Source organism: Mauremys reevesii, linkage group 5, assembly GCF_016161935.1.
Source record: "Mauremys reevesii isolate NIE-2019 linkage group 5, ASM1616193v1, whole genome shotgun sequence".
In the NCBI taxonomy this organism is placed as follows: Eukaryota; Metazoa; Chordata; order Testudines; family Geoemydidae; genus Mauremys; species Mauremys reevesii.
Genome location: NC_052627.1, coordinates 50,719,088 through 50,739,994, shown reverse-complemented (window position 1 = coordinate 50,739,994; position 20,907 = coordinate 50,719,088). Strand labels below are relative to the sequence as shown.

At 40.6% G+C, this 20,907-nt stretch overlaps 1 protein-coding gene across 1 annotated transcript in view; it reads left to right on the top strand.

Annotated features, from left to right (window-relative positions):
- Positions 1 to 20,907, top strand: part of SLC7A11 (solute carrier family 7 member 11) — a 75,107-nt gene that overhangs the window by 44,010 nt on the left and 10,190 nt on the right. The window contains exons 7-9 of the mRNA XM_039540630.1: positions 17,636 to 17,759; positions 18,832 to 18,935; positions 19,675 to 19,771. Of these exons, the coding sequence (XP_039396564.1) occupies positions 17,636 to 17,759; positions 18,832 to 18,935; positions 19,675 to 19,771 (325 nt within the window). The remainder of the gene's footprint in view (positions 1 to 17,635; positions 17,760 to 18,831; positions 18,936 to 19,674; positions 19,772 to 20,907) is intronic.

The window sequence follows — 20,907 nt, the reverse complement described above, 5'->3', positions numbered from 1 at the left end:
CTGATGACCCATGGAGTATTTGGTGGTGCTTTACACAGAGATGGCTGGTCACATGATGTTGGCTGTCCTTGTTTCCAGATGCTTCTATAGGAGTCTAGGGTTTTCATTGCAAAGCAGAATGTGGATGCCTGTAAAAGTGTCTGGATTAAGGAGAAGGAATTGTCCTACATAGTTGCTGCTACGTAAGAGGAGGAGGAGCAGAGGAAATGAGCTGCCAGCTATCATTGGTGAGGAATATACAGGGAAGAAAGGAATGAGGCTGCCAGATATTATGATTACAGAAGCAAGGAGAGAAAAGGATCAGATGGTTGGGCAACATGTCTGGTGGCAGAAGGGAAACAAGAATTGAGGACACATGTGCAGGGGAAGAAGAGGTGAAGTGGACCAGGCAGCAGAGAAGCTTGTAGAGGGGAGCAGGAGGAGACAAAAGATGGAATGGGTGGGAAGAGCAGAGAGCATGATTAGCTCTTTTTCAAGGAGGCTGCAACAGTTATTGCACTAGAAGCTTCTAAAAAGTCTTCTTCAATATTACTTTTCCACAAAGGCAATTACTGTAATTGCCACAAGGATGTTAAGAGATTGTGAATGAGTTGGAAAGTGATCTGTATAATCACAGTGGGAGAGGAGGCAGGCTGTGAGAACAATCTCTTTGTTAAGATGTGGTTAAGATGGGAACCAATTCTTGATATCTATCTCTGTTTAGATATCATCTTCATCTGGTGAGGGTAAAGGGCATAAGCTGAGATAGATATGGGAATGATTGACCTTCCTGGGAGCCACATAAATCCTGAGGCAGATTCTGAAAGCAATTTAAACCATGTAAAGATTTCAAAATTATAAGTGCAAGTAACTCTAATCCGGTCAGGGCAGTTCAGTTAGGGATAAATTTGCAGAACAATGCATGGAAATTACATTTCTAAACTTCCATTAGGTGAGAAAGGCATGTCCCTACTGGTTGGCTGGTGATACAATTTGTCAAACAGGAGCATGCACGGTGATGAGGTACCAGACTACTGTTTCTGGTCAGGACAATGATGGAGAACCAGGAATCAATTGCTATTTTCTAAGACGATCTCTCCTACCCACTAGAAAGGGGGAAGTGCATTGTCCCTTGCACACCATTCTGATTTCAATATGACAGTTCCATTGGGGCTTTATAATGTTTGAAGACAATCACGGCATAATTCCAGCATGTGTCATGCTACTGGTAGAAGGTAAGGCCAACAGGTCCACATGAGTCAGGTGCCCATCCATGAAGTTCTGAGAGGTCAGACCTAGGATCCACTGTGTTGGGAGACTTTTTTTCCCCCCGCCAAATCCATAAATCCCTAAGCTCCTTCCTCTTGAGGGGACACTATTATTAAAAACTCAATAAAAGGAAACTCAGTTTTCCCATCCCTCCATCTCCACAACTTCTGGGTTTCTCCAAAGATTAATAATAATAGGAGATATACCAATCTCCTAGAACTGGAAGGGACCTTGAAAGGTTATTGAGTTCAGCCCACTGCTTTCACTAGCAGGACCAATTTTTGCCCCAGATCCATAGGTGGCCCCCTCAAGGATTGAACTCATAACCTTGGGTTTAGCAGGCCAATGCTCAAACCACTGAGCTATCTCTCCCTCCAAATGGATGCACCAAAATCACCAAAATGGGGACCAAAATCACTCCAGGTTTGGAAGTAAAGGGACCACTTGAGGGGGGAAAAGTTTACACCGAGGTTTGTGGTTATAGAATTTTGCAGTTTATGCTGGTTTAGTGGCTCAGAGATGTTGCTTGTATTTATTGTTGGAATTGTCAGTGGCTAACAGTTCTGGCTTATCTCTGTATTCATGTTTTGTTTGCACTGTGTTGTAGTGCATCACTATGCATCCAGTTACTTTGTGTCAAGCCCTAGTGCTTCCTCTACTGATGTGCCAATCTGCTGAGTATGCGGTGTGTTTGCTTTTCTTTTGTTTATTTATGTGAAGTTACATAGTTACAATAAATCCACCTTCCTAAGAGAAGTAAAAAGCTTTTACCCAAGTGGATTATGGGTATGTCAAGATTTCAATCTCAGCTTTATTTTACTTCACATGTAACAGTGAAACTTTCTAAGTTTTCATATACCTGCATCTCTCCCCATTCATGCCTCTTTGACATCTGAAGTCCCTTGACAAGTTGATGTTGTTTGTATATTTTAAATTTTATCTTTCACTGAGGGTTATACAATCCTCAAGCTTTACTGTTACCAGTCGAGCAAGAAGATAGTATCCTTTTTTATAGGAACTCGGAGTTTCTTACTGGGATTTACACAGAAAAACTAGAAATCTCTTGCAGGACAGGTGGAAAATTAGATCTCCAGAACTGAGAGATTTTTTTTTTGAGAACCACGGCCATTGTGAACTCTCATGTAAATACAGGGAGCTAAATTCTTTCATCAGATATGTTGAGTGGATCTTAGATGAACTGCTTGTATCTTGGATGCTGTGGCAATCCTCTGGAGCCTTCTGTATACTTTATAGTGTTTTATACCCTGCTCCATTCATGTCCTGTATATCTGTCATAGAGCATGTGGTTTGACCAAAAGGCTCTATCAATTTGGTACTTTTTCAAAGCACTGAATTCACTTAAACTAAAATGGGTTCAAAAATGTGTAATATATGCAGTCAAATCAGTGGGAGTTTTGCCTGAGTAAGGACTGCAAAATGTGGCCCCTTTTGGAATCACACAACATGGTTTTCTGTGGAGTGGAGCAGCTACAACAAATATGATATTAATATTAAAGAACTCCAGATGTGTACATTTGATTGCCAGGTGTGTCTGATCACATTCTGAACTAAGAACCAGGCAAGTTATCTGTAATAAAATGCAAATATTTATGAACTGTTTTATAGAATATATATTTGCATAACTTCCATTTAAAGGGCACGCTCCAATGTCCACTGAAGAAAATGGGAGTATTTTCCAGTGACTTCAGTGGCATTAGATCAGACCCTCAGTTTGCAACAGCCCCATCTGAAAAAGGTAGTTTTTCTTTTTCTCACATTAATGTTTGTGTTTCCATTCTTAGCAGACCTGTGTAGGGGCTTTGATTTGCAGTGATTCAGAGAAGTATGTGGAGTTGGTTCATGCTTTGGCTTTAAATAAAATTAATATCTCAATGTGAAACCCAACATCATCTATCCATGATGCTGGGTAGATCTAGTGCACGCTTTCCACACAGAGAACTAGGGAACCTTGCTTGGAGAAGCACTTTGGTGCTGTTTTGACCAGGATCCATTGAAAACATCCCTATCTCCTGGCTAACGGTTGCTTCTGATGGTAGTATGTTGATAGCTAGGTTGGGGAAGGTTGGTGTGTTAATTGAATCCGTGTTTTAGTGCATCACAGTGTGTTGTGGAGGAATTCTTTCCTACTGGTTGCATGTGAGGGAGAGCCTCCCTACACATATAGAAGAAAAGAAGCACATATTCTACTTGGGTCAGCAGTAAAGCTAGCTGAATAACTTGATCAAATAATTTCACTTTTTTTCCAAATGAAATATACAACAGATACCTTCATTATTCACTCTACTTTCATCAATAATGAAGTTATTTTTAAGTTACACTGTAGTCATATAAAAAATGTAATTTGAATTAGTAGATACTGCTTTCTGATATACATATGCATTGTGTACTGACATTTTTTAAGCTCTTAGTTCACAGTTTGACTGATACATTGGTAGTTTGGACTTCAGTATTTTGGAATCTTAAAGAAAGGTACAATGATAGAGGCACTTTAAACAAAGGGCTTTTGTTAACTAACATTACAGAAGATTTTTATCACTGAAAGTCATTACCTTACATTACAGCCTGTGTCCATGAACTGTGAATTAAGCGGATTAATATCAAATCTTAACAACTCCAGAAGAGCTGTAGAGTGAACAATCTGCATTTACAAAAGTACCTAAATAAATATAGGATTTGCAAGTTTTGCTGCTGTAGTCTATTGTATCGATTCTCATTAACTTATGGGACTTTTGGGTTAAGTACTACTATTACTTGGATCTTTTATCATGTCATTATTTTTTGAGTGCACTGCAATAGTATCTAACTCATCTCTTAGAAGTATTAAAAGTAGTTCTGATTACTCTATCTTGAAAAGGACATAGAAAAAAAAGGCAACGGTGGGGTGGGAATTAGAGGGTGTTCAGATGTAGGCAATGAGAATAATTAGGGCATGTAAAACTCTTATATGAATAGAGCTTGAACTGTTGACTGGGATTTCCTTATCTTAGAGATGAGGCAAATGGGAGGAGAGACAATAAAAGGATATAAAATAAGGAATGGTATACAGAAAGGAGACAAGGTGATTTTATTTACCCTGTGTCAAGATACGAGAACAAAGAGCTACTGTGTAAAATTGAATAGTGACAGATTCAAAAGTGATAGAAAGCAAATAGTTTTGCAACACACAAATAGCCCATGGATCTCATTGCTACATGATATCACTGAGGTCAATCTATCAGCACAATTCTAAAATGGATTAGATATTCATATGGATATGAAGAATATCCAGAGTCATCACAGTAAATATATATTTTTTTATATTTTGGAAGGGATATAAACCTTCATGCTTCAGGGGCTTAAGCCAATGTCTATCTACTGAGAACTAGAAGGAATTTTTCTCTAAGAGCAGTTATCCTGTAACTGCCTACAACAGGGTTTCTTAAAACATCCTCTGAAGCTTCTGTATTGGCCACTGTTGGAGACGAGATACTGGACTGAATGGCCCTTGGTTTGTGGGAACACTCTTCCTCACCAAGGCCCCCAGTTCTTCAGTCTGCTCTGCACTTACTCCAATTACTTGAATTGCTTGCAGGATCAAAGCCCAAGTTTATTCTTTTCCATCTACTTATCATTTTCCTCATTCCTTCCAATAGGTCGAAATGTGCAACTCTTGCTTCCTGAAGTCTATTTGAGTAAGAGCTGTTTTGTTATGGAGCACTAGAATATGTGCTATGTTTGTGTACTCCTTTGTATGTTGGCTTCACAAATATTTGCACATTTTTGAGAGGCTTGGTTTTTGTTTTTGGTGTTCATCTCTGCTAGTTCTGAGGCAGAATAGCACTCATATTGTAGATTTTAAAGAGGAGTTACTCTTTTTTTTTCGTTTAAGTTTTGGTGTGAAAGAGCTGTGGATCGTTTTGTTTTGCCATAGACATGGATTAACCAGTAGACAATCCCCAAAAGATTGTAACTCTTGTTTAGAAGTACTGTAGGTCACATTTGGCTCTTATTGAAAGTATGGCCAAGACTTACAAAAGTGACTAGTGATTTGGCGTGTCTACCTCTTTCTCCTGTCATTAAAATGTGGACATATTCTACTTTCTATTACACCCCTGTAACTCCAGTTAAAAAGTGGAGCTGTACAGGTTTACAGAGCAGAATTTAGCCTGTTATAGTTAACTGATGTTAACTATACACAAAGAAGTCAAAGCAAGGAAATTCAAAGATGAATCTTAAGTCCCATTTCAGGGATCTCCAGTCAGTGTGCAGCACATCATACCATATGTGCTTGAGCATATTTCAGACCACACTTGGAATTTTCTGTCTTTGGTGTGCTGTGTGAGAACTCAATCATTTCTTACAGTACCTATTTCAAGGTGCTGCATGAAGCATGCAGTGCACATAGTAAGTTTGCTGCAATATATCTAGCAAGATCTCATTTCCTTGCTCTCTTGGGGGAGAGTTATTTACATGCTAGATAAGCCCATTTGTCACAGTACAATATTGTTAAGATGTCTTCCTTTAATTTTCTTTAAAACCCCTCTTATTTTTTAAAAGTGCTAACTAATTAATTTCCCTCAAGGCACTTGCGTTACCATTTTTCTCATTTTAAATTCCTATAATAGAACAGCCTATGTTGGTAAATGATATTCCAGTTTCCATGGCGCTCTTTGTTACAAGTAGCTGCTCTTTTCATCGCTGAATAGTGCAATTTCAATTCATGCTGAAATATCAATGGAAACATACAGCAGCAATTTGTTCCTTTATGATCCTTGTCATTGTTGAAACTCTCCTGTTAAGAATTAAATGTCAAAGAATTTAATGAATATGAAAAGTTGGATTCCTTTTTTCTTTTTACCTTGTGAACCTAAGATATCATCCTTTGTTGTTACTAAACTAGGTTATTAAAATGCTAACAACGATGATTCCTGAAAAGCTCAGATGCAAGAAGCAGAGGGCATCGTTCTTCCCCACCTCCGCAGTAGCATCTGAGCAAAGTGTTTTGCATTCACACTGCTTGTTACGAGGCTCTGAACTGCAGCAGTTCATTTTCAGAATGGTAGCAGCCTAGCCAGTCTTGAGGTGTTAGTGTGACATTTGCTATTACATAAATCAGAAACATATGTCCTCAATATAGGTAATAGATATACATGCAAATCAGTGCTGTGAGTTCCAGCTCTACCCCAAATCCATTCACAGTCAAGATATCCTAATCCTTACTATGACTGAGACAGATGATTTGACAGCTAATATTTCTAAATGTGATATTCCTCTCTTACACACCTCCTGCCCCATCTCTCTTCCCTGGCAACGGCACTATAGTTGTACGGCAATTGGTTTCAACTGGCTCAGACATCCAGAGCTGTGAGGCCCATTCAGCTTCTTTCCCAGCTTGGATCCCCTTGTTTGTACCTCTGAGTTCCACACCCGTGGCTGCCAGTTCATTGGCTAGTGCTGTCTTCATGCTTTATGGGAAAGCACTTGTATATGGCTGCTGCTATGTCAGTAGCATTGGAACAGTTTTTATAGTGGGGGTGCTGAAAGCCATTGAACAAAACTGTAAACCCTGTATATGATGGGGGTGCGGCAGCACACACAGCACTCATGTGCTATGTTTGATATTAAATCTGACTTGAATTTCAGGAGACTTCTTTTTTTTCCCTTTTTTTTCTTTTAATACTAAAAATGATTATAGCTGGGGGCAGTACCTCCTGCTCATAAATCGGGTGTTCAGAAATTCAGTTGTTCTGAAGTCAAATGAAAACCTGGTGCAATAAAATATTTCTCTCTCTCATTTTTTAATATATAATTGCCCCCCTCCATTTTTTTTAAGGCTTCTATTGGGATGTGTGTGTTTATACATTTCCTGTCGCAGCTGAGGAGAAGGTAAAACTGAGATCTAGGGCTGTAAAATCCAGGCTCTGAGCCTGGTAGTTTTCTTCCGCATTTTTGTTTCTGAGCTTGATATGGACTGGTGGTGCCTTTTTTAATGTTTTAGTATCACATCTCATCATCTATGCTACAGGCAGTGATGTAAGTGCTTCCAGAAAGGAGGACTACTTGCCAGTGAGAAAATAAGATAAAGTACATTAAAGAACTGAGGTGGTCTTAAGTTATAGTTCAAGCTATACAACAAATGTCAGATCTGACTTCTCACATCCCTGGTTTATTGCATTTGTGTACTCATTCTGGGAAGTTTGTGACCTTCTCCATCAAAGATGTCAAACATTGACATTTGATGGAAGCATGGAAATGGTTGACGAAAGAGTTGACTGAGAACCCAGAGGTGATGATGTATTTTCGTGTGAAACATGTGAGTGTATGTTTAATCACTTTCTAAAACATGTACTTTTCTACATAGCAATGTATCTTGTGTTTGTACTCGTAGGTCAGAATTAAACCCAGACCTTTATTGCAATGCGTATGTCAGGATCTGATACGGACTAATACATATTGCATTTCTTTAAAGGTGAATAAACATTTGTTGCTGTTGTTAACAGTGCCAGCTTTCAGGTTCAAATAATCACAGAAAATGTTGCCTCCTGGGTTCTCCAGGTGCTCCTTTGAAAAGTATCCAAGGGGAGAATCTGGCTGTTAGTCAATACATTGTAAAGCTAAATTTATATGTAAACCACATCAGGAAGTATCACTATGAGAACTGGATTGATTTTTACTCCTATTACAGTGGGTGCACTTAAATAGTTCATGCTGGTTTTACAGATATTACCAGTTTGAGTGATACTCCTGATATTTAAAGTGGGGATACTGCTAGAACAAGTAATATATTTGTAATATCTGCTGTAAGTATAAAAGAGTCTTGACAGTATTAATTTTGGTGTAAATAATGTAATATCAGTTAATGATGTACGGAGTAAAAATCCTTAATGTATGAAAAATACTCTGCAGTCTCTTAAAAGCAAGCAGGTTTTAAACTTTTAGATTTTCCACTGCATTCAGGCTGCTTCCCACTCCACTACTAGCACAAATTGGCCCTAAAAATGGCATAGCCAGCCACAGGTTGATCAATCCCATGTATGAAGATTCTTCGGTGCTATAAAGCAAAAGTAGCTCCAAGGGGTCATGGGCAGGACTTTCCCTATTGGCAGATGCTAAAATTTAGGGCAGCCTTAAGCAGGGGCGGCTCTAGCAATTTCGCCGCCCCAAGCACGGTGGTACGCCGCGGGGGGCGCTCTGCCGGTCGCTGGTCCCGCGGCTCCAGTGGACCTCCTGCAGACGTGCCTGCGGAGGGTCCGCTGGTCCCGCGGCTCCGGTGGAGCATCTGCAGGCGTGCCTGCGGGAGGTCCACCAGAGCTGCGGGACCAGCGGACCCTCCGCAGGCACGCCTGCGGGAGGTCCACCGGAGCCACCTGCCGCCCTCCCGGCGACCGGCAGAACGCCCTCCGCGGCATGCCGCCCCAAGCACGCGCTTGGCATGCTGGGGCCTGGAGCCGGCCCTGGCCTGAAGGACAGTCTAATTGAGGCTGGAAGACCAGGCTACCACACAGTCAGCTTAGGACCTGGGGAGTACAAACATGTTTCAAAGACAGTCTTACACACTTGCCCCACTACACACATACACTCCTAAGATGTTCTGTGTGCTGTTCACTCACAGCTGAGGATCTGGGCCTTAAATTTTAATATATCATTTACTTCAGATGTTTTCTTGAGAATACCAGGAGTGCTTATCCATTCTCTGTAGGAAGATGTGGGATTTCATTATCAAAATGCTATAAAGCCAATTAAAGTGTAAATGTGCAAAAATGTCAAAAGTTGAGCAATTTATTATTACTGTCTTTTTTATGGTCTAAAATGATAAAAAGTGTGAACCCTCTTTAGTTGGTTACACCAAGCTTCAGCTGAACGAGTTCATTCCATTCCTCTGTAAAATTAATGATTTTTTATGGAAGATACCACCTTTACTAGATGGCAGCCAGGGCTTGAACATATTTAGAACCATGTGTTCTAATGTGACACCTGGCCAGCCAAACTGAGTTAGAACATGGTGTGGCTGTAGTCAAGTTTAACCCATGTTAAAAATAACCACTGTGTGAATGGGGCACTTGGCACCAAACTTGCCAAAGGCTTTTGACATATTTATTTCTGCTCAGTCCTGAGACTGAAAATGTTTGGTTTGGACAATATGCTATGTTTAGCAATGTTTAGCCCTTACAGCTGGTACCATTATAGGTCTTGACTTCTTGCTGTCAGAGCATTTTATGCTACTCAATGGATCCGGAAGCCACTGCTATAAAATAAATAAATACATACAAATTCAGAGCAGTGAATTAAATCCACTGTTTTTACATCGTTTGACCTGTCCGAGTCAGTCAGGCATGCAGCAGCCCCTTTATTAAGTGAAACCAATTACAATCCAAGCAAGGTAAGTCAAAAAGCAAGTAATTAAAAGCATTTTGCTTCCTTTGCTAGGTGACAGAAAGTGAGAAGGCCTGATTCTCTACTCTGTTACACCTGTCATGCTCTGTCATGCTGGTGTATCTCCATTGATGTCAATAGCATAAAACTAATACAATGAATTAGAGAATCAGATCCTTTAACTCTCACTCTAGCATTAACTTCTTTGGCACATGGGGTGGTGCAAATGAAATTGTGGCTTAATGGCCTACCCTTTCTCTCCCCAGAAAGTCATAATCAAAAGACGATGAATAGAGCTCACTTGATTTAAGATTGTCTGAGCTGCAAGACCATAAATAACAATCCTAGTTCAGAGCATATGGATGCTGGGAATGAAACATATTTACAGGCACTGAAGGGAAACGAGCAGTGATTTTCTTCACACAATGTTCCCTACAATAATCAAAATAATAATCACTTATGGCTTAAGGCTACAAGCCTAAAAATTATTGCACATGTTCCCATTAATATTTTCAAATATGCTCACTCAGGATCTGCAGCAGTGAAAACTGGGGTTCTAAACCACAGAGTACACAACGTTCACAACTTCAAGCCCATTTGTGCTCGACTGCCCTGGGAGGTGACACCCTTTTTCAGTTCTTTGTGTTCATTTTACACTGTTCCCCCTTCCTGTAACCGAAGATAAAGAAGGTAGCCTTTTCAAACTTTACAGGACAGGTGTGAATCATTTTGATTTCTCCTTCACCATAATGGGTTATATTGTCTGCCCCCCATTCTTCATGGGAAATACCAACAGATCTGTGGATGCAGACTTGCAAATGTTACACATCATTTTGTTATGTCTGTGTGGCAGGTGGACTTGATGCATTCATGCATGCAGGCATAGGTTTAAAATCTGTGGGTACAGACCTAAGACCCCATAGATGTTACTCCTAGCCTGTGCATCATCTGTGCTTCTACTGAGTTCCTGGCTACTTCCAAGCAATAGTCATATGTTTGCTCCCTTTCTGTGCTGCATTTATTTTCTTCCATGACTGTTATTTTGGGAAACTTGTGGCACAAATGTCTTCTGGACTTCCACCATGAATGTGGCCCTATGACCCGTGTAATGGACAATTTTTAAATTGCCCGAATCTGGAAGCAATGCACTTACAGAATTGTTTTTAAAAGACTTCAGGGATTTCCTGAGGAAATATCATTGCACAAGGGTAATTCCTATAAAGGAACCTGAAAGTTCTGTGATGGTAAATTTTCAGCACACTAAAGAACTAAACAGTACCTACAGTACTGCATAATGAAAACCAAACTTCATTTCCTGTCATAGTAACATTGTAGCCATGTGAAAGAAGTGAAGACTTTTGCTGATTAGGGTTTACTCAGCTGTAATATTAACTGCTTTCACCATTATTACAAGATAGTAAATTTATTACTCAGATAAGTAATTGTTTTAACATTTATTTTGGTACGCTGGACTAGTTGCATTATGTTTTGCAAACAATGAGTCTGATCTGGTTCCACTGAAAATTAAGGACTAAAATCCAATTGCTTTCCGCGATAGGATCAGGCCCATAATTTATATTCGCTTTGCACAGTAAAAATCTGCAATTTTGCTGGACTAAGTAGGAAATCTGACTTATCATGTTCTTATTATGTGAAAGGGAGAGCTGAGTTCTATGAAAGATTGTGTCTTTTATCAATGAATTCAATATGAAACTGCTGCAGTGTAAGGGTAATATCTCATCAGGCAGATAGGACTTTGGCAGATAATGGCTGTTTGTTGTATGCGTTACTGAAGACTGAAACCTCCATCTCATTTCAGAATTGCTTTTGCTTTCAAATATCTTATCCACATTAAAATTTGCACCAGTTAAATTAAATAGATTTAGCTGAATCAGGGCACACCCCGAAGTGGATATTCTTATTTCTGTTTTAAGAGTGGCAAACTTCAGATCAGTTTAAACTTGCTCCTAATCATTTTAAGCTGTACTGAAATAAATCTGGTTTCAGACAGACTAAGATGGTTCACATAGCCTTTTGCACTAATTGAACTAAATAGGTTTAAAATCAGACCTGAAATTGAACTACTTCAACTCTGTAGGTTGGATAAGCCCATAGTGAGCTCTTCTCTTTTCATGTGCATTATATTCCACCAAAGATATTTAAGGGAGTATGAGCAAATCATTAAGATCCTGCATTTCCTATATTCTATTTACTTTTATTTTCTGTTTGTGCCTGCTTTAGTGTCGTTTTTCTTTTACTTTGCTTTTTATATTTGCTTCTTTTCCTTTATTTAGCTGCTAATCTATAACTGCTCATTTCTCATATCTTCTTGCAGGCCTGTAGCCTCGCTTTTTTTGTGCGTGGAATTTTTTCCCCTGGACAGTGGACTGAGCTAAGGCTTTAGTAAAATCCACATTTAAAGTGAATACAAGGAAATGTTTTTTGGCTTGGCCAGGGAACTATTTGGTGTGTGAAGACAACATACTTTATGACTGTGAACTCAGATGAATCTGCTGAGCATATTTTGACTGTATGCCTGTCATTTTATGGAAAGAGCAGCCTGCAGTGGTCTCAGCTCTAAACACTTACAGTTTGTTGTTATAAAGCTTGTCATTAAAGCTGGGATATGAGCTGTAGACCTCTGGGAATGTTCATAACCTGACTTATTGAAGTTGTTCTTCCTACCCCTGGGTTCTCATCTTTTCTTTACTGTGTCTTCCCTGTATGTTTCTCTTGAAACTATTTACAGTAAGTAATACAGTAGCAGACCAGATTTCCAGATGAGCTATGATTTTACTGCATTTAGGGTCAAATCCTAAACCCAGTGTACAGCCTGAGTAACTGGGCTGTGACCTAGGGAGGTCCACAGAATCCAGGAAGGAAGAAATTCTCTCCCGGTCCATAACTAAGGGCTGGTCCACACTAAGAAGCGGGGTCGAACTAGGGTACGCAAATTCAGCTATGTGAATAGCGTAGCTGAATTCGAAGTACCCTAGTTCGAACTACTCACCCGTCCAGACGCCGCGGAATCGAAGTCCGCGGCTCCAAGGTCGACTCTGCCACCGCCGTTTGCAGAGGTGGAGTACCGGAGTCGACCGCGGCGCTTCCGGAGTTCGAACTATCGCGTCCACATTAGACGTGATAGTTCGAACTCCGAGAAGTCAAACTCACCGCGTCGACCCGGCTGGTAAGTGTAGACTAGCCCTAAGTAGTGGAGCTCTGACAGTAGGGGCAGATGAATGACTTTTGCATCTATATAGGTACAGGTTTACCAACTCCATTCCTCCCCCCCCTAATATTTCTGGGGTGCAGGGGGCCTCTCTCACTTGTGTTCCATGAAGCACATGGTGTGCACACCCCCAATTCAGACTTCCCTGTTCCTGCAGCACAGTAGGGCAGGATGGTGGGATTTGCTCCTGAATAGTAACTAGTCATGGGTAAATCTGAAAGTGTAGAGGCCTGGTTCAGTTGGGATAAGCACACAGATGTTTGAATGTTCCCTAAATATTAACTGGCCCACAGAAAGAGAGAGAGTGACCCTATAGTCCAGTATTTAGGGCAATCACCTGAGAGGTGGGGAAGCCCTGTTCAAATCCCTACTCCTGAAGCAGAGAAGGAATTGAACCAGGTGAGTACCACATCCTAGGTGAGTTAGATACTTGTTTGCAGCCACACCTTGTAAGAGCAACTGCTGCTTACAAGCAACATTTCCCCTGGGAACACTTTCCCTACTGTGAATTGTCGACATTACCCAGATCAGCAGCAGCCACTTAGGACCAACATAGCAAAAGGACACCGATATGTTGCTACTAAAGAGTGTCTGCTGTATCCTCACCATTGGCCTAAAGGTTGTATTAGAGGCCTCCTCCTCCCTCCTGGCTGTTTTGTGAGGAGTCAGACATGCTCTTAGCGCTCTTACTGGCTCAGGCCACATAGGCAAGATAGATGTTTCCCTGCCTATAAGCACCTGGTTTGAAGATTATGCTGGGGCTTAATTGTGAAATAGGTGTCCTGGTGCCTGTGCCAGGTAGCATGCCCAGAAGCAGAAACTTAGGTGCTTAGGGGACTTTTACAGTGAAAACGTAGGTACAAATGAGTTCAGATGCCTACAGCATTTGGTGGCAGCAGAACAGGGGTTTTGTGGATCTCAGTAGTACCTTTCTTTGGATTTTATATGCATAAGTTCCTTTATACATTTGTTAAGTGTCATAAGCCTTTCAATGCCTTATAGATAACAGCTTATGTCTCTCATATGACCTTATGGATAAATAGTACATATCAGGTCCTGTTAAATGCAATGTAAACATATGCCCACTAATATGGAGTATTAATATGGATCCAGTGTATCCGGAGTTAATTTACTTAATTGAGAATGCTCACTTGCAGTTGTTTAGTAACTACAGTTTTTCTTCTGGCATTAGCTACTCACATAATAGTGAAAGGATTAATTTATGAGACAGAGGTGAATAAAGGTATCTTATTGCAGGCTGGGAATTCTCTCTTCAATTTGACCAGTAGAAAAGACTCTTTTAAAGCTTCTACTTAGTATTTTAACATAATGTTCAGATATGGCTTGATGTACTATACCAGGGATGGCTCCAGGCACCAGTGCAGCAAGGCACGGGACTGGCAGATCACCTGCAGAAACGCTGCCGAAGGCCGCCTGACTGCTGTGCTTGGGGTGGCAAAAAACATAGAGCAAAAAAAAAAAAAGATTAAGTGACAAAATGCAATTCTGAACTGATGTGTCAATGAGAAATCAACCAGGGCTGGATTACTTATCCCTTAAATCATGAAACTGGATTGTCACTTTTGTCAAAATTTGCCATTGCAAGCAGCCATCTAACAAGCAGCACTCACGGGTGTTACATGATAATGTATTGCAACCCCCTAAGGGCCTGATCATGTTGGGAGAGAAAAAAGACGTACAGATGGAGCACTTCTACATAAGAGCACTAAGAACTTAGAGGTCGCCAAGCCTCCTATTCTGCTCAAGGCTTTTGGTAACAAAACATGATGATTCCCAATCTTCAGGCAATGTAATGAATGGCACTTGTTGACTAGTTTTTTTTTTGGCTTTCAGCAGAGTAGTGCTACTCAGCATAATGAGCCAGGACTCAGTGTGCTAAATACACTCAGGTTTTAAAGTGCTTTTTTACTTCTTTGGTTTTGAACTGCCACTGTATTTTAGAGGACATTATATTGAGATCTGAATTAGAGGCATCTTGTAGTGCTAAGGTTCTGTAAGGGTTGATAAGTACTCAAGATGAAGAGCAGACAGTTTTAGCTCAGATAGTTGAAGGTTTTGGCTGCCTGAACTCAAGAAAGTCAGAACAGGAGATTATATCAGCAAGTAGAGGACATATATATGGGTAACAATGCAGTAATTTCATGGCCCAGGCTTTCCCACCAGTACTTGAACTCTGTATTGTGTGCTATCCACCCTGCCATTGTCTCTTGCATTGAGCGACATGTACAACCTGGTGGGTTCCCTTTTTCTTTAGGGTATGTCTACACTACCCGCCGGATTGGCAGGTAATGATCGATCTATCGGGGATCGATGTATCGCGTCTCGTCTAGATGTGATACATCGATCCCCGAACACGCTCCCTGTTGACTCCAGAACTCCACCAGGGCGAGAGGTTGAAGCGGAGTCAACGGGGGAGCGGCGGCCATCGATCCCGTGCCGCGAGGATGCGAAGTAAGTCAATCTAAGTTGATCTAAATACGTTGACTTCAGTTATGCTAGTCTTGTAGCTGAAGTTGCGTATCTTAGACCGATTCTCCCTCCCCCAGTGTAGACCAGGCCTAAGTTACCTGAGACTGTGGGCCTCTTCCTGTAATAGCATTGGGCTTATGCAATGCCACAATGTCCATCATATTGCAATCATTGCTACATGATCCTCTTATCTAGTTATCTCTCTAGTTTCTATAATACTCATCGTCATAGTTTCTAATGCAGTTAAGATGGGGAACAGTGACACCACCAATTCATTTTTAGCATCTCTCATTCCATAACCTCCTTTCAACTTGAAAGCTCTGTAAAGGTATCTGCAACAAGGTGCTCTGCCCCTTTTAAAGGCCAGGGGGCCTGGAGCCAGCCAGCCCTGTTTTCAGGCAGACCCCTTTAAGGACAGGCATTTGGACCTGATAGAAGGGATTCTCAAACCCAGCTGGAAGGGGGTGAGGTACTTATTAGAGCCAGAAAATGGCTCAGCTGGTGAGAGAGCTGCCAGGTGGTGGGTGGTGATGGTGGGAGGAGGAGGAGAAAGTCCCTGGGCCAAGGGAACAGCACCATTTGAAGAATGTTGGTTCCTAGGGTTATCAACCCTCCCGGATTGTCTTGGAGTCTCCAGGAATTAAAGATGAAACTTTAATTCAAGATTACGTCATGTGATGAAACCTTCAGGAATACATCCAACCAAAACTGGCAAACCTATGGGTTCTTGTGGCAGGCACTGGAGTAGGGGACTCCAGGATGGCTTATAGGAAGACTGGGAATAACTTTTTTGTGTGTTTGTGTTTTGAATAATAAATTAAGCTCTGAGGAAAAGGGCCTGATCTAGACTTTGCACAAGATGTCAGTCCTTTGTAGGCGAAAGGCCAGCAGCCTACAGTGTTAAAGAAGGTCCTTATTAAATTCTTACGTAGGAGTGTCAGTGTAGTTTGCAAGAGTTATGACAAAAAACAGCACATCATGGGTCAATGTGTTGAATCCCAAAGGCACTCTTTGAGGGAGCTGATTTTATTTCTTCTGGGATGAGTGCTAGCAGGTTCTTTGGATCATCCAGAACTCCTGTTCTTCCCTCTTTCCTCCCACAGTTGACTGTGTTCATTGTCTTTCGTACAGAAGATTGCTACATGTAGCAACCTTTCAATCCCATCAAAAGCAAAGTGTTTAGATAAAAATGTTTTGTTTTGCCATTTTTGAAACAATGTTTTTTGTTTGTTTTGGTTTTTTTGGTTCAAAACAATTTTTTTTTTCAAAATTTAAAAAAATCAAAATAAAATGCTCAAAACTGAAATGTTTTGTTTTGATCCCAATAAGATGCTGATTGGACACAACTGTTTTTTTCTAATTTGCTGAAAATTTAAAAAATATTCAGGTTAACCCAAAACAAATTCTTCCCTGATTTTTAGAATTGCCAGTGAACTTAAAAATCTGTTTTCACCTAGCTTTACTCCTGACTGAATCAGCTGAAGGGAATAGCCATGAAGCAGGAGTGTCCCCTTCTTAAGGCAATGCGTATCCTGTATCTACCATGCTGCTTCCTGTTAACTTGGATTGATTGATTATTTCTCAAAGCTGAATCCCTTCTTGGTCTGAACCAGAGGAGGTCATTTTAAGGGAGGCAGTGTTGTTTACTGAGTAGAGCACTGGGCTGGGATTCAGGAGACCTGGTTTCTATTCCCTGCTCAGCCACTGGCATGCTTGGGTGAACCTTGGACATGTCATTTTGCCTCTGCACCCTGGTTTCCCTTTATTTTAAAAAAAGGATAATGACACTGGCTCCTTTAAGAGCTCCTGATCAAAAGTGTCATATAATACAAAGCTCTTATTATTATTTATTAACATGTTCTTCCTTCTCCTCCCATATTGATAAAATAGCAAGGTTTTATATGCTTATTGCTACTATTTCTGAGGCAAACTCAATCTTCAGTTATCTCCATAAATTCCAGTCCTCGGTGTGAATGTCAGTTGGCACATGGTAGAGCTTTTTGAGGGCACTGTTGCATATGCCTGACTGAGGGGCAGAATATGCCTGACTATGTATTATTTGAATAGCTGACTCAAATTAGAGACATGGAACGTAAATTTTTCTTCTTCTTTTTTTTTACGTGTAGCTTCTAGTTATAGTTTTTTAGAACACCAACTGCTTATCTGTTCATGCCACTCATAGATCTAGGGATACAAAGGACAAAGACCAAATGGCTTTTTCTCATGTTCTTATTTGCTTCATTTTCAGGGAATGACTAGCAGATTGCAACTAATGAGCTTCTTTGTGTATTCCAGAAACATACCGCTCGCAATATGTGTTTCAATGGTTATTGTCACAGTTGGCTATGTGTTAACAAATGTGGCTTATTTCACTACAATCAGCCCTGAGGAACTGCTAAATTCAAAGGCCGTGGCAGTGGTAAGTTATGGAGGAAAAATACAAATGTATAGATCTGGCTACAGTTAAAGCTGCTGTTAAAGTTGGTCATTTCCCCCTGAAAATAAGAATAAAAAAAGTGGGAAACTTACAATGAAGCTACACAAAAACACCCTTATAGGGCCCCAATTTAGGAAAGCACTTAAACATGGGCTTAAGTCTCATTGCCTTTTATTGGGTTCCTTATTGATGCATAGGGATGAATTTAAACTTATGCATAGCATTAGCCCATATCTATTCAGCTGACTTTTTAGAGTTGTTGGGACTTAAGTGCGTGCTTAAGGTTAAGTACGTGTTTAAGTGTTTTGCTGAACTATGGTGGTGTCAATTATTTTTGTGGCATCGGTTTTGCAATAAACAAGTGTAAATCCACATACCAATATTGATACAGCTAAGGATTTTTTCAATAGGAGAATCTGAACACCCTGTTTTCAAGTGACTAATTCTGTAACGTATAAAATCTAGCACCAGAATATTTTGTGGGACCACAGATTATCATGGGCAGCACCTGTGTGCGCCTTCAAACCATGAGGATAAGAAACAAAATTCTTATGGTAATGACCTAGGAGCGTGAGATATGACTGGGTGCATAGACTATAGGATGACAGAAGCTCAGTATGGTGATCATTGTACAAAATATTAGGAATGTTTGTATATGTATGACAAATGTGGATTAGACAGATTCTCCTTCATAGAATGTAAATGAATAGTCGACAGCTGACGGTATTTAAAACAAATATATAGGGGCAGATTCTACCCCTCTTCCATGAAGTAGTACCTTAATTGATAAGTAGCCACACTGAAATAAGGCTCTGCTGTCTGAATAAAGCGCTACCTACTGAGTATGAGTGGGAGACACTTGCCTTGTCTCCCACTCATATACAGTAGGTAGCGCTTTATTCAGCCAGCAGAGCCTTATTTCAGTGTGTCTACTTATCCCACTAGCGAAGAGAAAATGACAAATGTGCAGTTCAATGTCACAGAAAGTTATAGAATGGGATCTTGTAGAAACTCTTATTTTTTTCTGTTAATTCATGTTGCTTTCTTTTACCAGACCTTTGCTGAACGATTAATGGGAAATTTTTCATTAGCCGTTCCAATATTTGTCGCCCTTTCCTGCTTTGGCTCTATGAATGGTGGTATCTTTGCAGTTTCCAGGTGAGAAGATCCAGGAATTACTGGAGTGGGTGGGGGAGGTGAGTCAGAACACAAAAATGGCCATATTGGGTCAGACCAAAGGTCCATCTAGCCCAGGTTCCTGTCTTCCAACAGTGGCCAATTGCCAGATACCCCAAAGAGAATGAACAGAACAGGTAATCATAAAGTGATCCATTCCGTCGCCCATTCCCAGCTTCTGGCAAACAGAGGCTAGGGAAACCATCCCTGCCCATCCTGGCTAATAGCCATTGATGGACCTATCCTCCATGAACTTATCTAGTTCTTTTTTTGAACTAATTAAGGAATGATTCAAAACCAAGAAGGACAAATGAAACCAGGATTAATTCCTTTAAATATCAGGACAGGTTGACTGCAATAGTCTTTGACTTTTATCATGTTTGGCATCACATAGCTAAAACCCTGTGAATTGCTTTAAAAATAATCCCTTTTAATGTAATACCTAATGGATTGATGCTTTATTTCTATGAGATAAGGTAAATGTGGGAAAACACTAATATTAACTGCTTGTAAAGACTGAATGTCGGGATGGGAAATGGTTATATGTCTTTTGCTTTGATTTCTGAGTATCGGCTTCTGACATCTTTTATAATCTGAATGTCTTCAATAAAAATTAGAGCTGCTGAGGATAACTGAATGTGTTCTGCATCTCTAGTGAGCTGCTTTGACTTCTCTTTGTAATGAGTGTATTTAAAGTCTGTCTGCATTTACTTCCCACCAGGATGTTCTACGTTGCATCCCGTGAGGGTCACCTTCCAGAAATTCTCTCCATGATTCATGTCCGCAAGCACACTCCTCTGCCAGCTGTCATTGTTTTGGTAAATCATATAAACAAATGTTCCTGCGCAAGATTGTGTATTACAGGCTTGCATGGGAGGATTCAAGCAGTACTTGGGCACTGCTGGAATCTTTTATTATTTATTTATTTATTTATTTATATTTTGGGGTTTGGTGAGGGGCAGAGGAATGTAGGCACTGAAGAGATCTATTCTAGTGCCGCCTCCTCTGTGTTTCTGATGGTAGCACTTAACTCTCAGAGGCTACTACCTAAATCCTGTCTCATTACACTTTATTTCTAAGGATTTGGAAGGTTGAAAGAAAGTGATTAGTTGGGTCCTTTCAGTGACATTAATTCTCATAGAAAAGGAAGTAGAGAAATAAAACTCAAATTCACTTAATTGGAAGCGTAGCTAAACAGTAGTGTTTGAGAGCACCCTAATGTGAAAAATGCAAACAATGATACACAAAGGTAATGTAGGAGAGGGGAGCCCTGAGTAGTGCAGTGATTGGTTTTTAATCTTTGTGAGAACGTGTCTGAAAAGATGGGTAACAGAAACAACTGTGAAAGGGCTATGAGAAGAAAGGAAAAGCACAAGGTGATGGGCCAGTTACCAATTCCTAAGACAGACTCACAGCTAAAGCATTAGGAAAAAAGAAGAGCAGTAACTCAGGCCCTAATTTTCAAACTCAGTTGCCTAATGTTATATTTGTAAATAAATTTCCATTTAGGGCTCATCTTCTGTGGGGATTGTGGCAATTCAGCACCTCTTGGCATAGGCCCTGAGGAACCAATGGCCCTGCTTCAGATGGCTTGACCCGTGTATGCATGTGCAGTCCCACTGATCTGAGTGGGGCTCCATGTTGGTGTAGGGAGTCTGCTGATCCGATCAGATTGCAAGATTTGGACCTAAATCAACACTTACAATAGGTGCCTAAATACTTACTTTGGATGGCACGTATCAGACACAGGTGTGGTTATAGCATGTGGTGACATACTCAAGCTAACTTTAGTCTAGCTAGCACAAGTGCTAAAAGCAATGGAGCTCAGTAGGATGGGCTAGCTACCTGATTACAAGCCTGCTAGCGAGGCTGGGTACATATTGTGCTGGCTCCCATGCTGCCACAGTTTCACTGTTGTTGGTACCTGCACTAGCGAGATTAAAGCTAGCTCAGG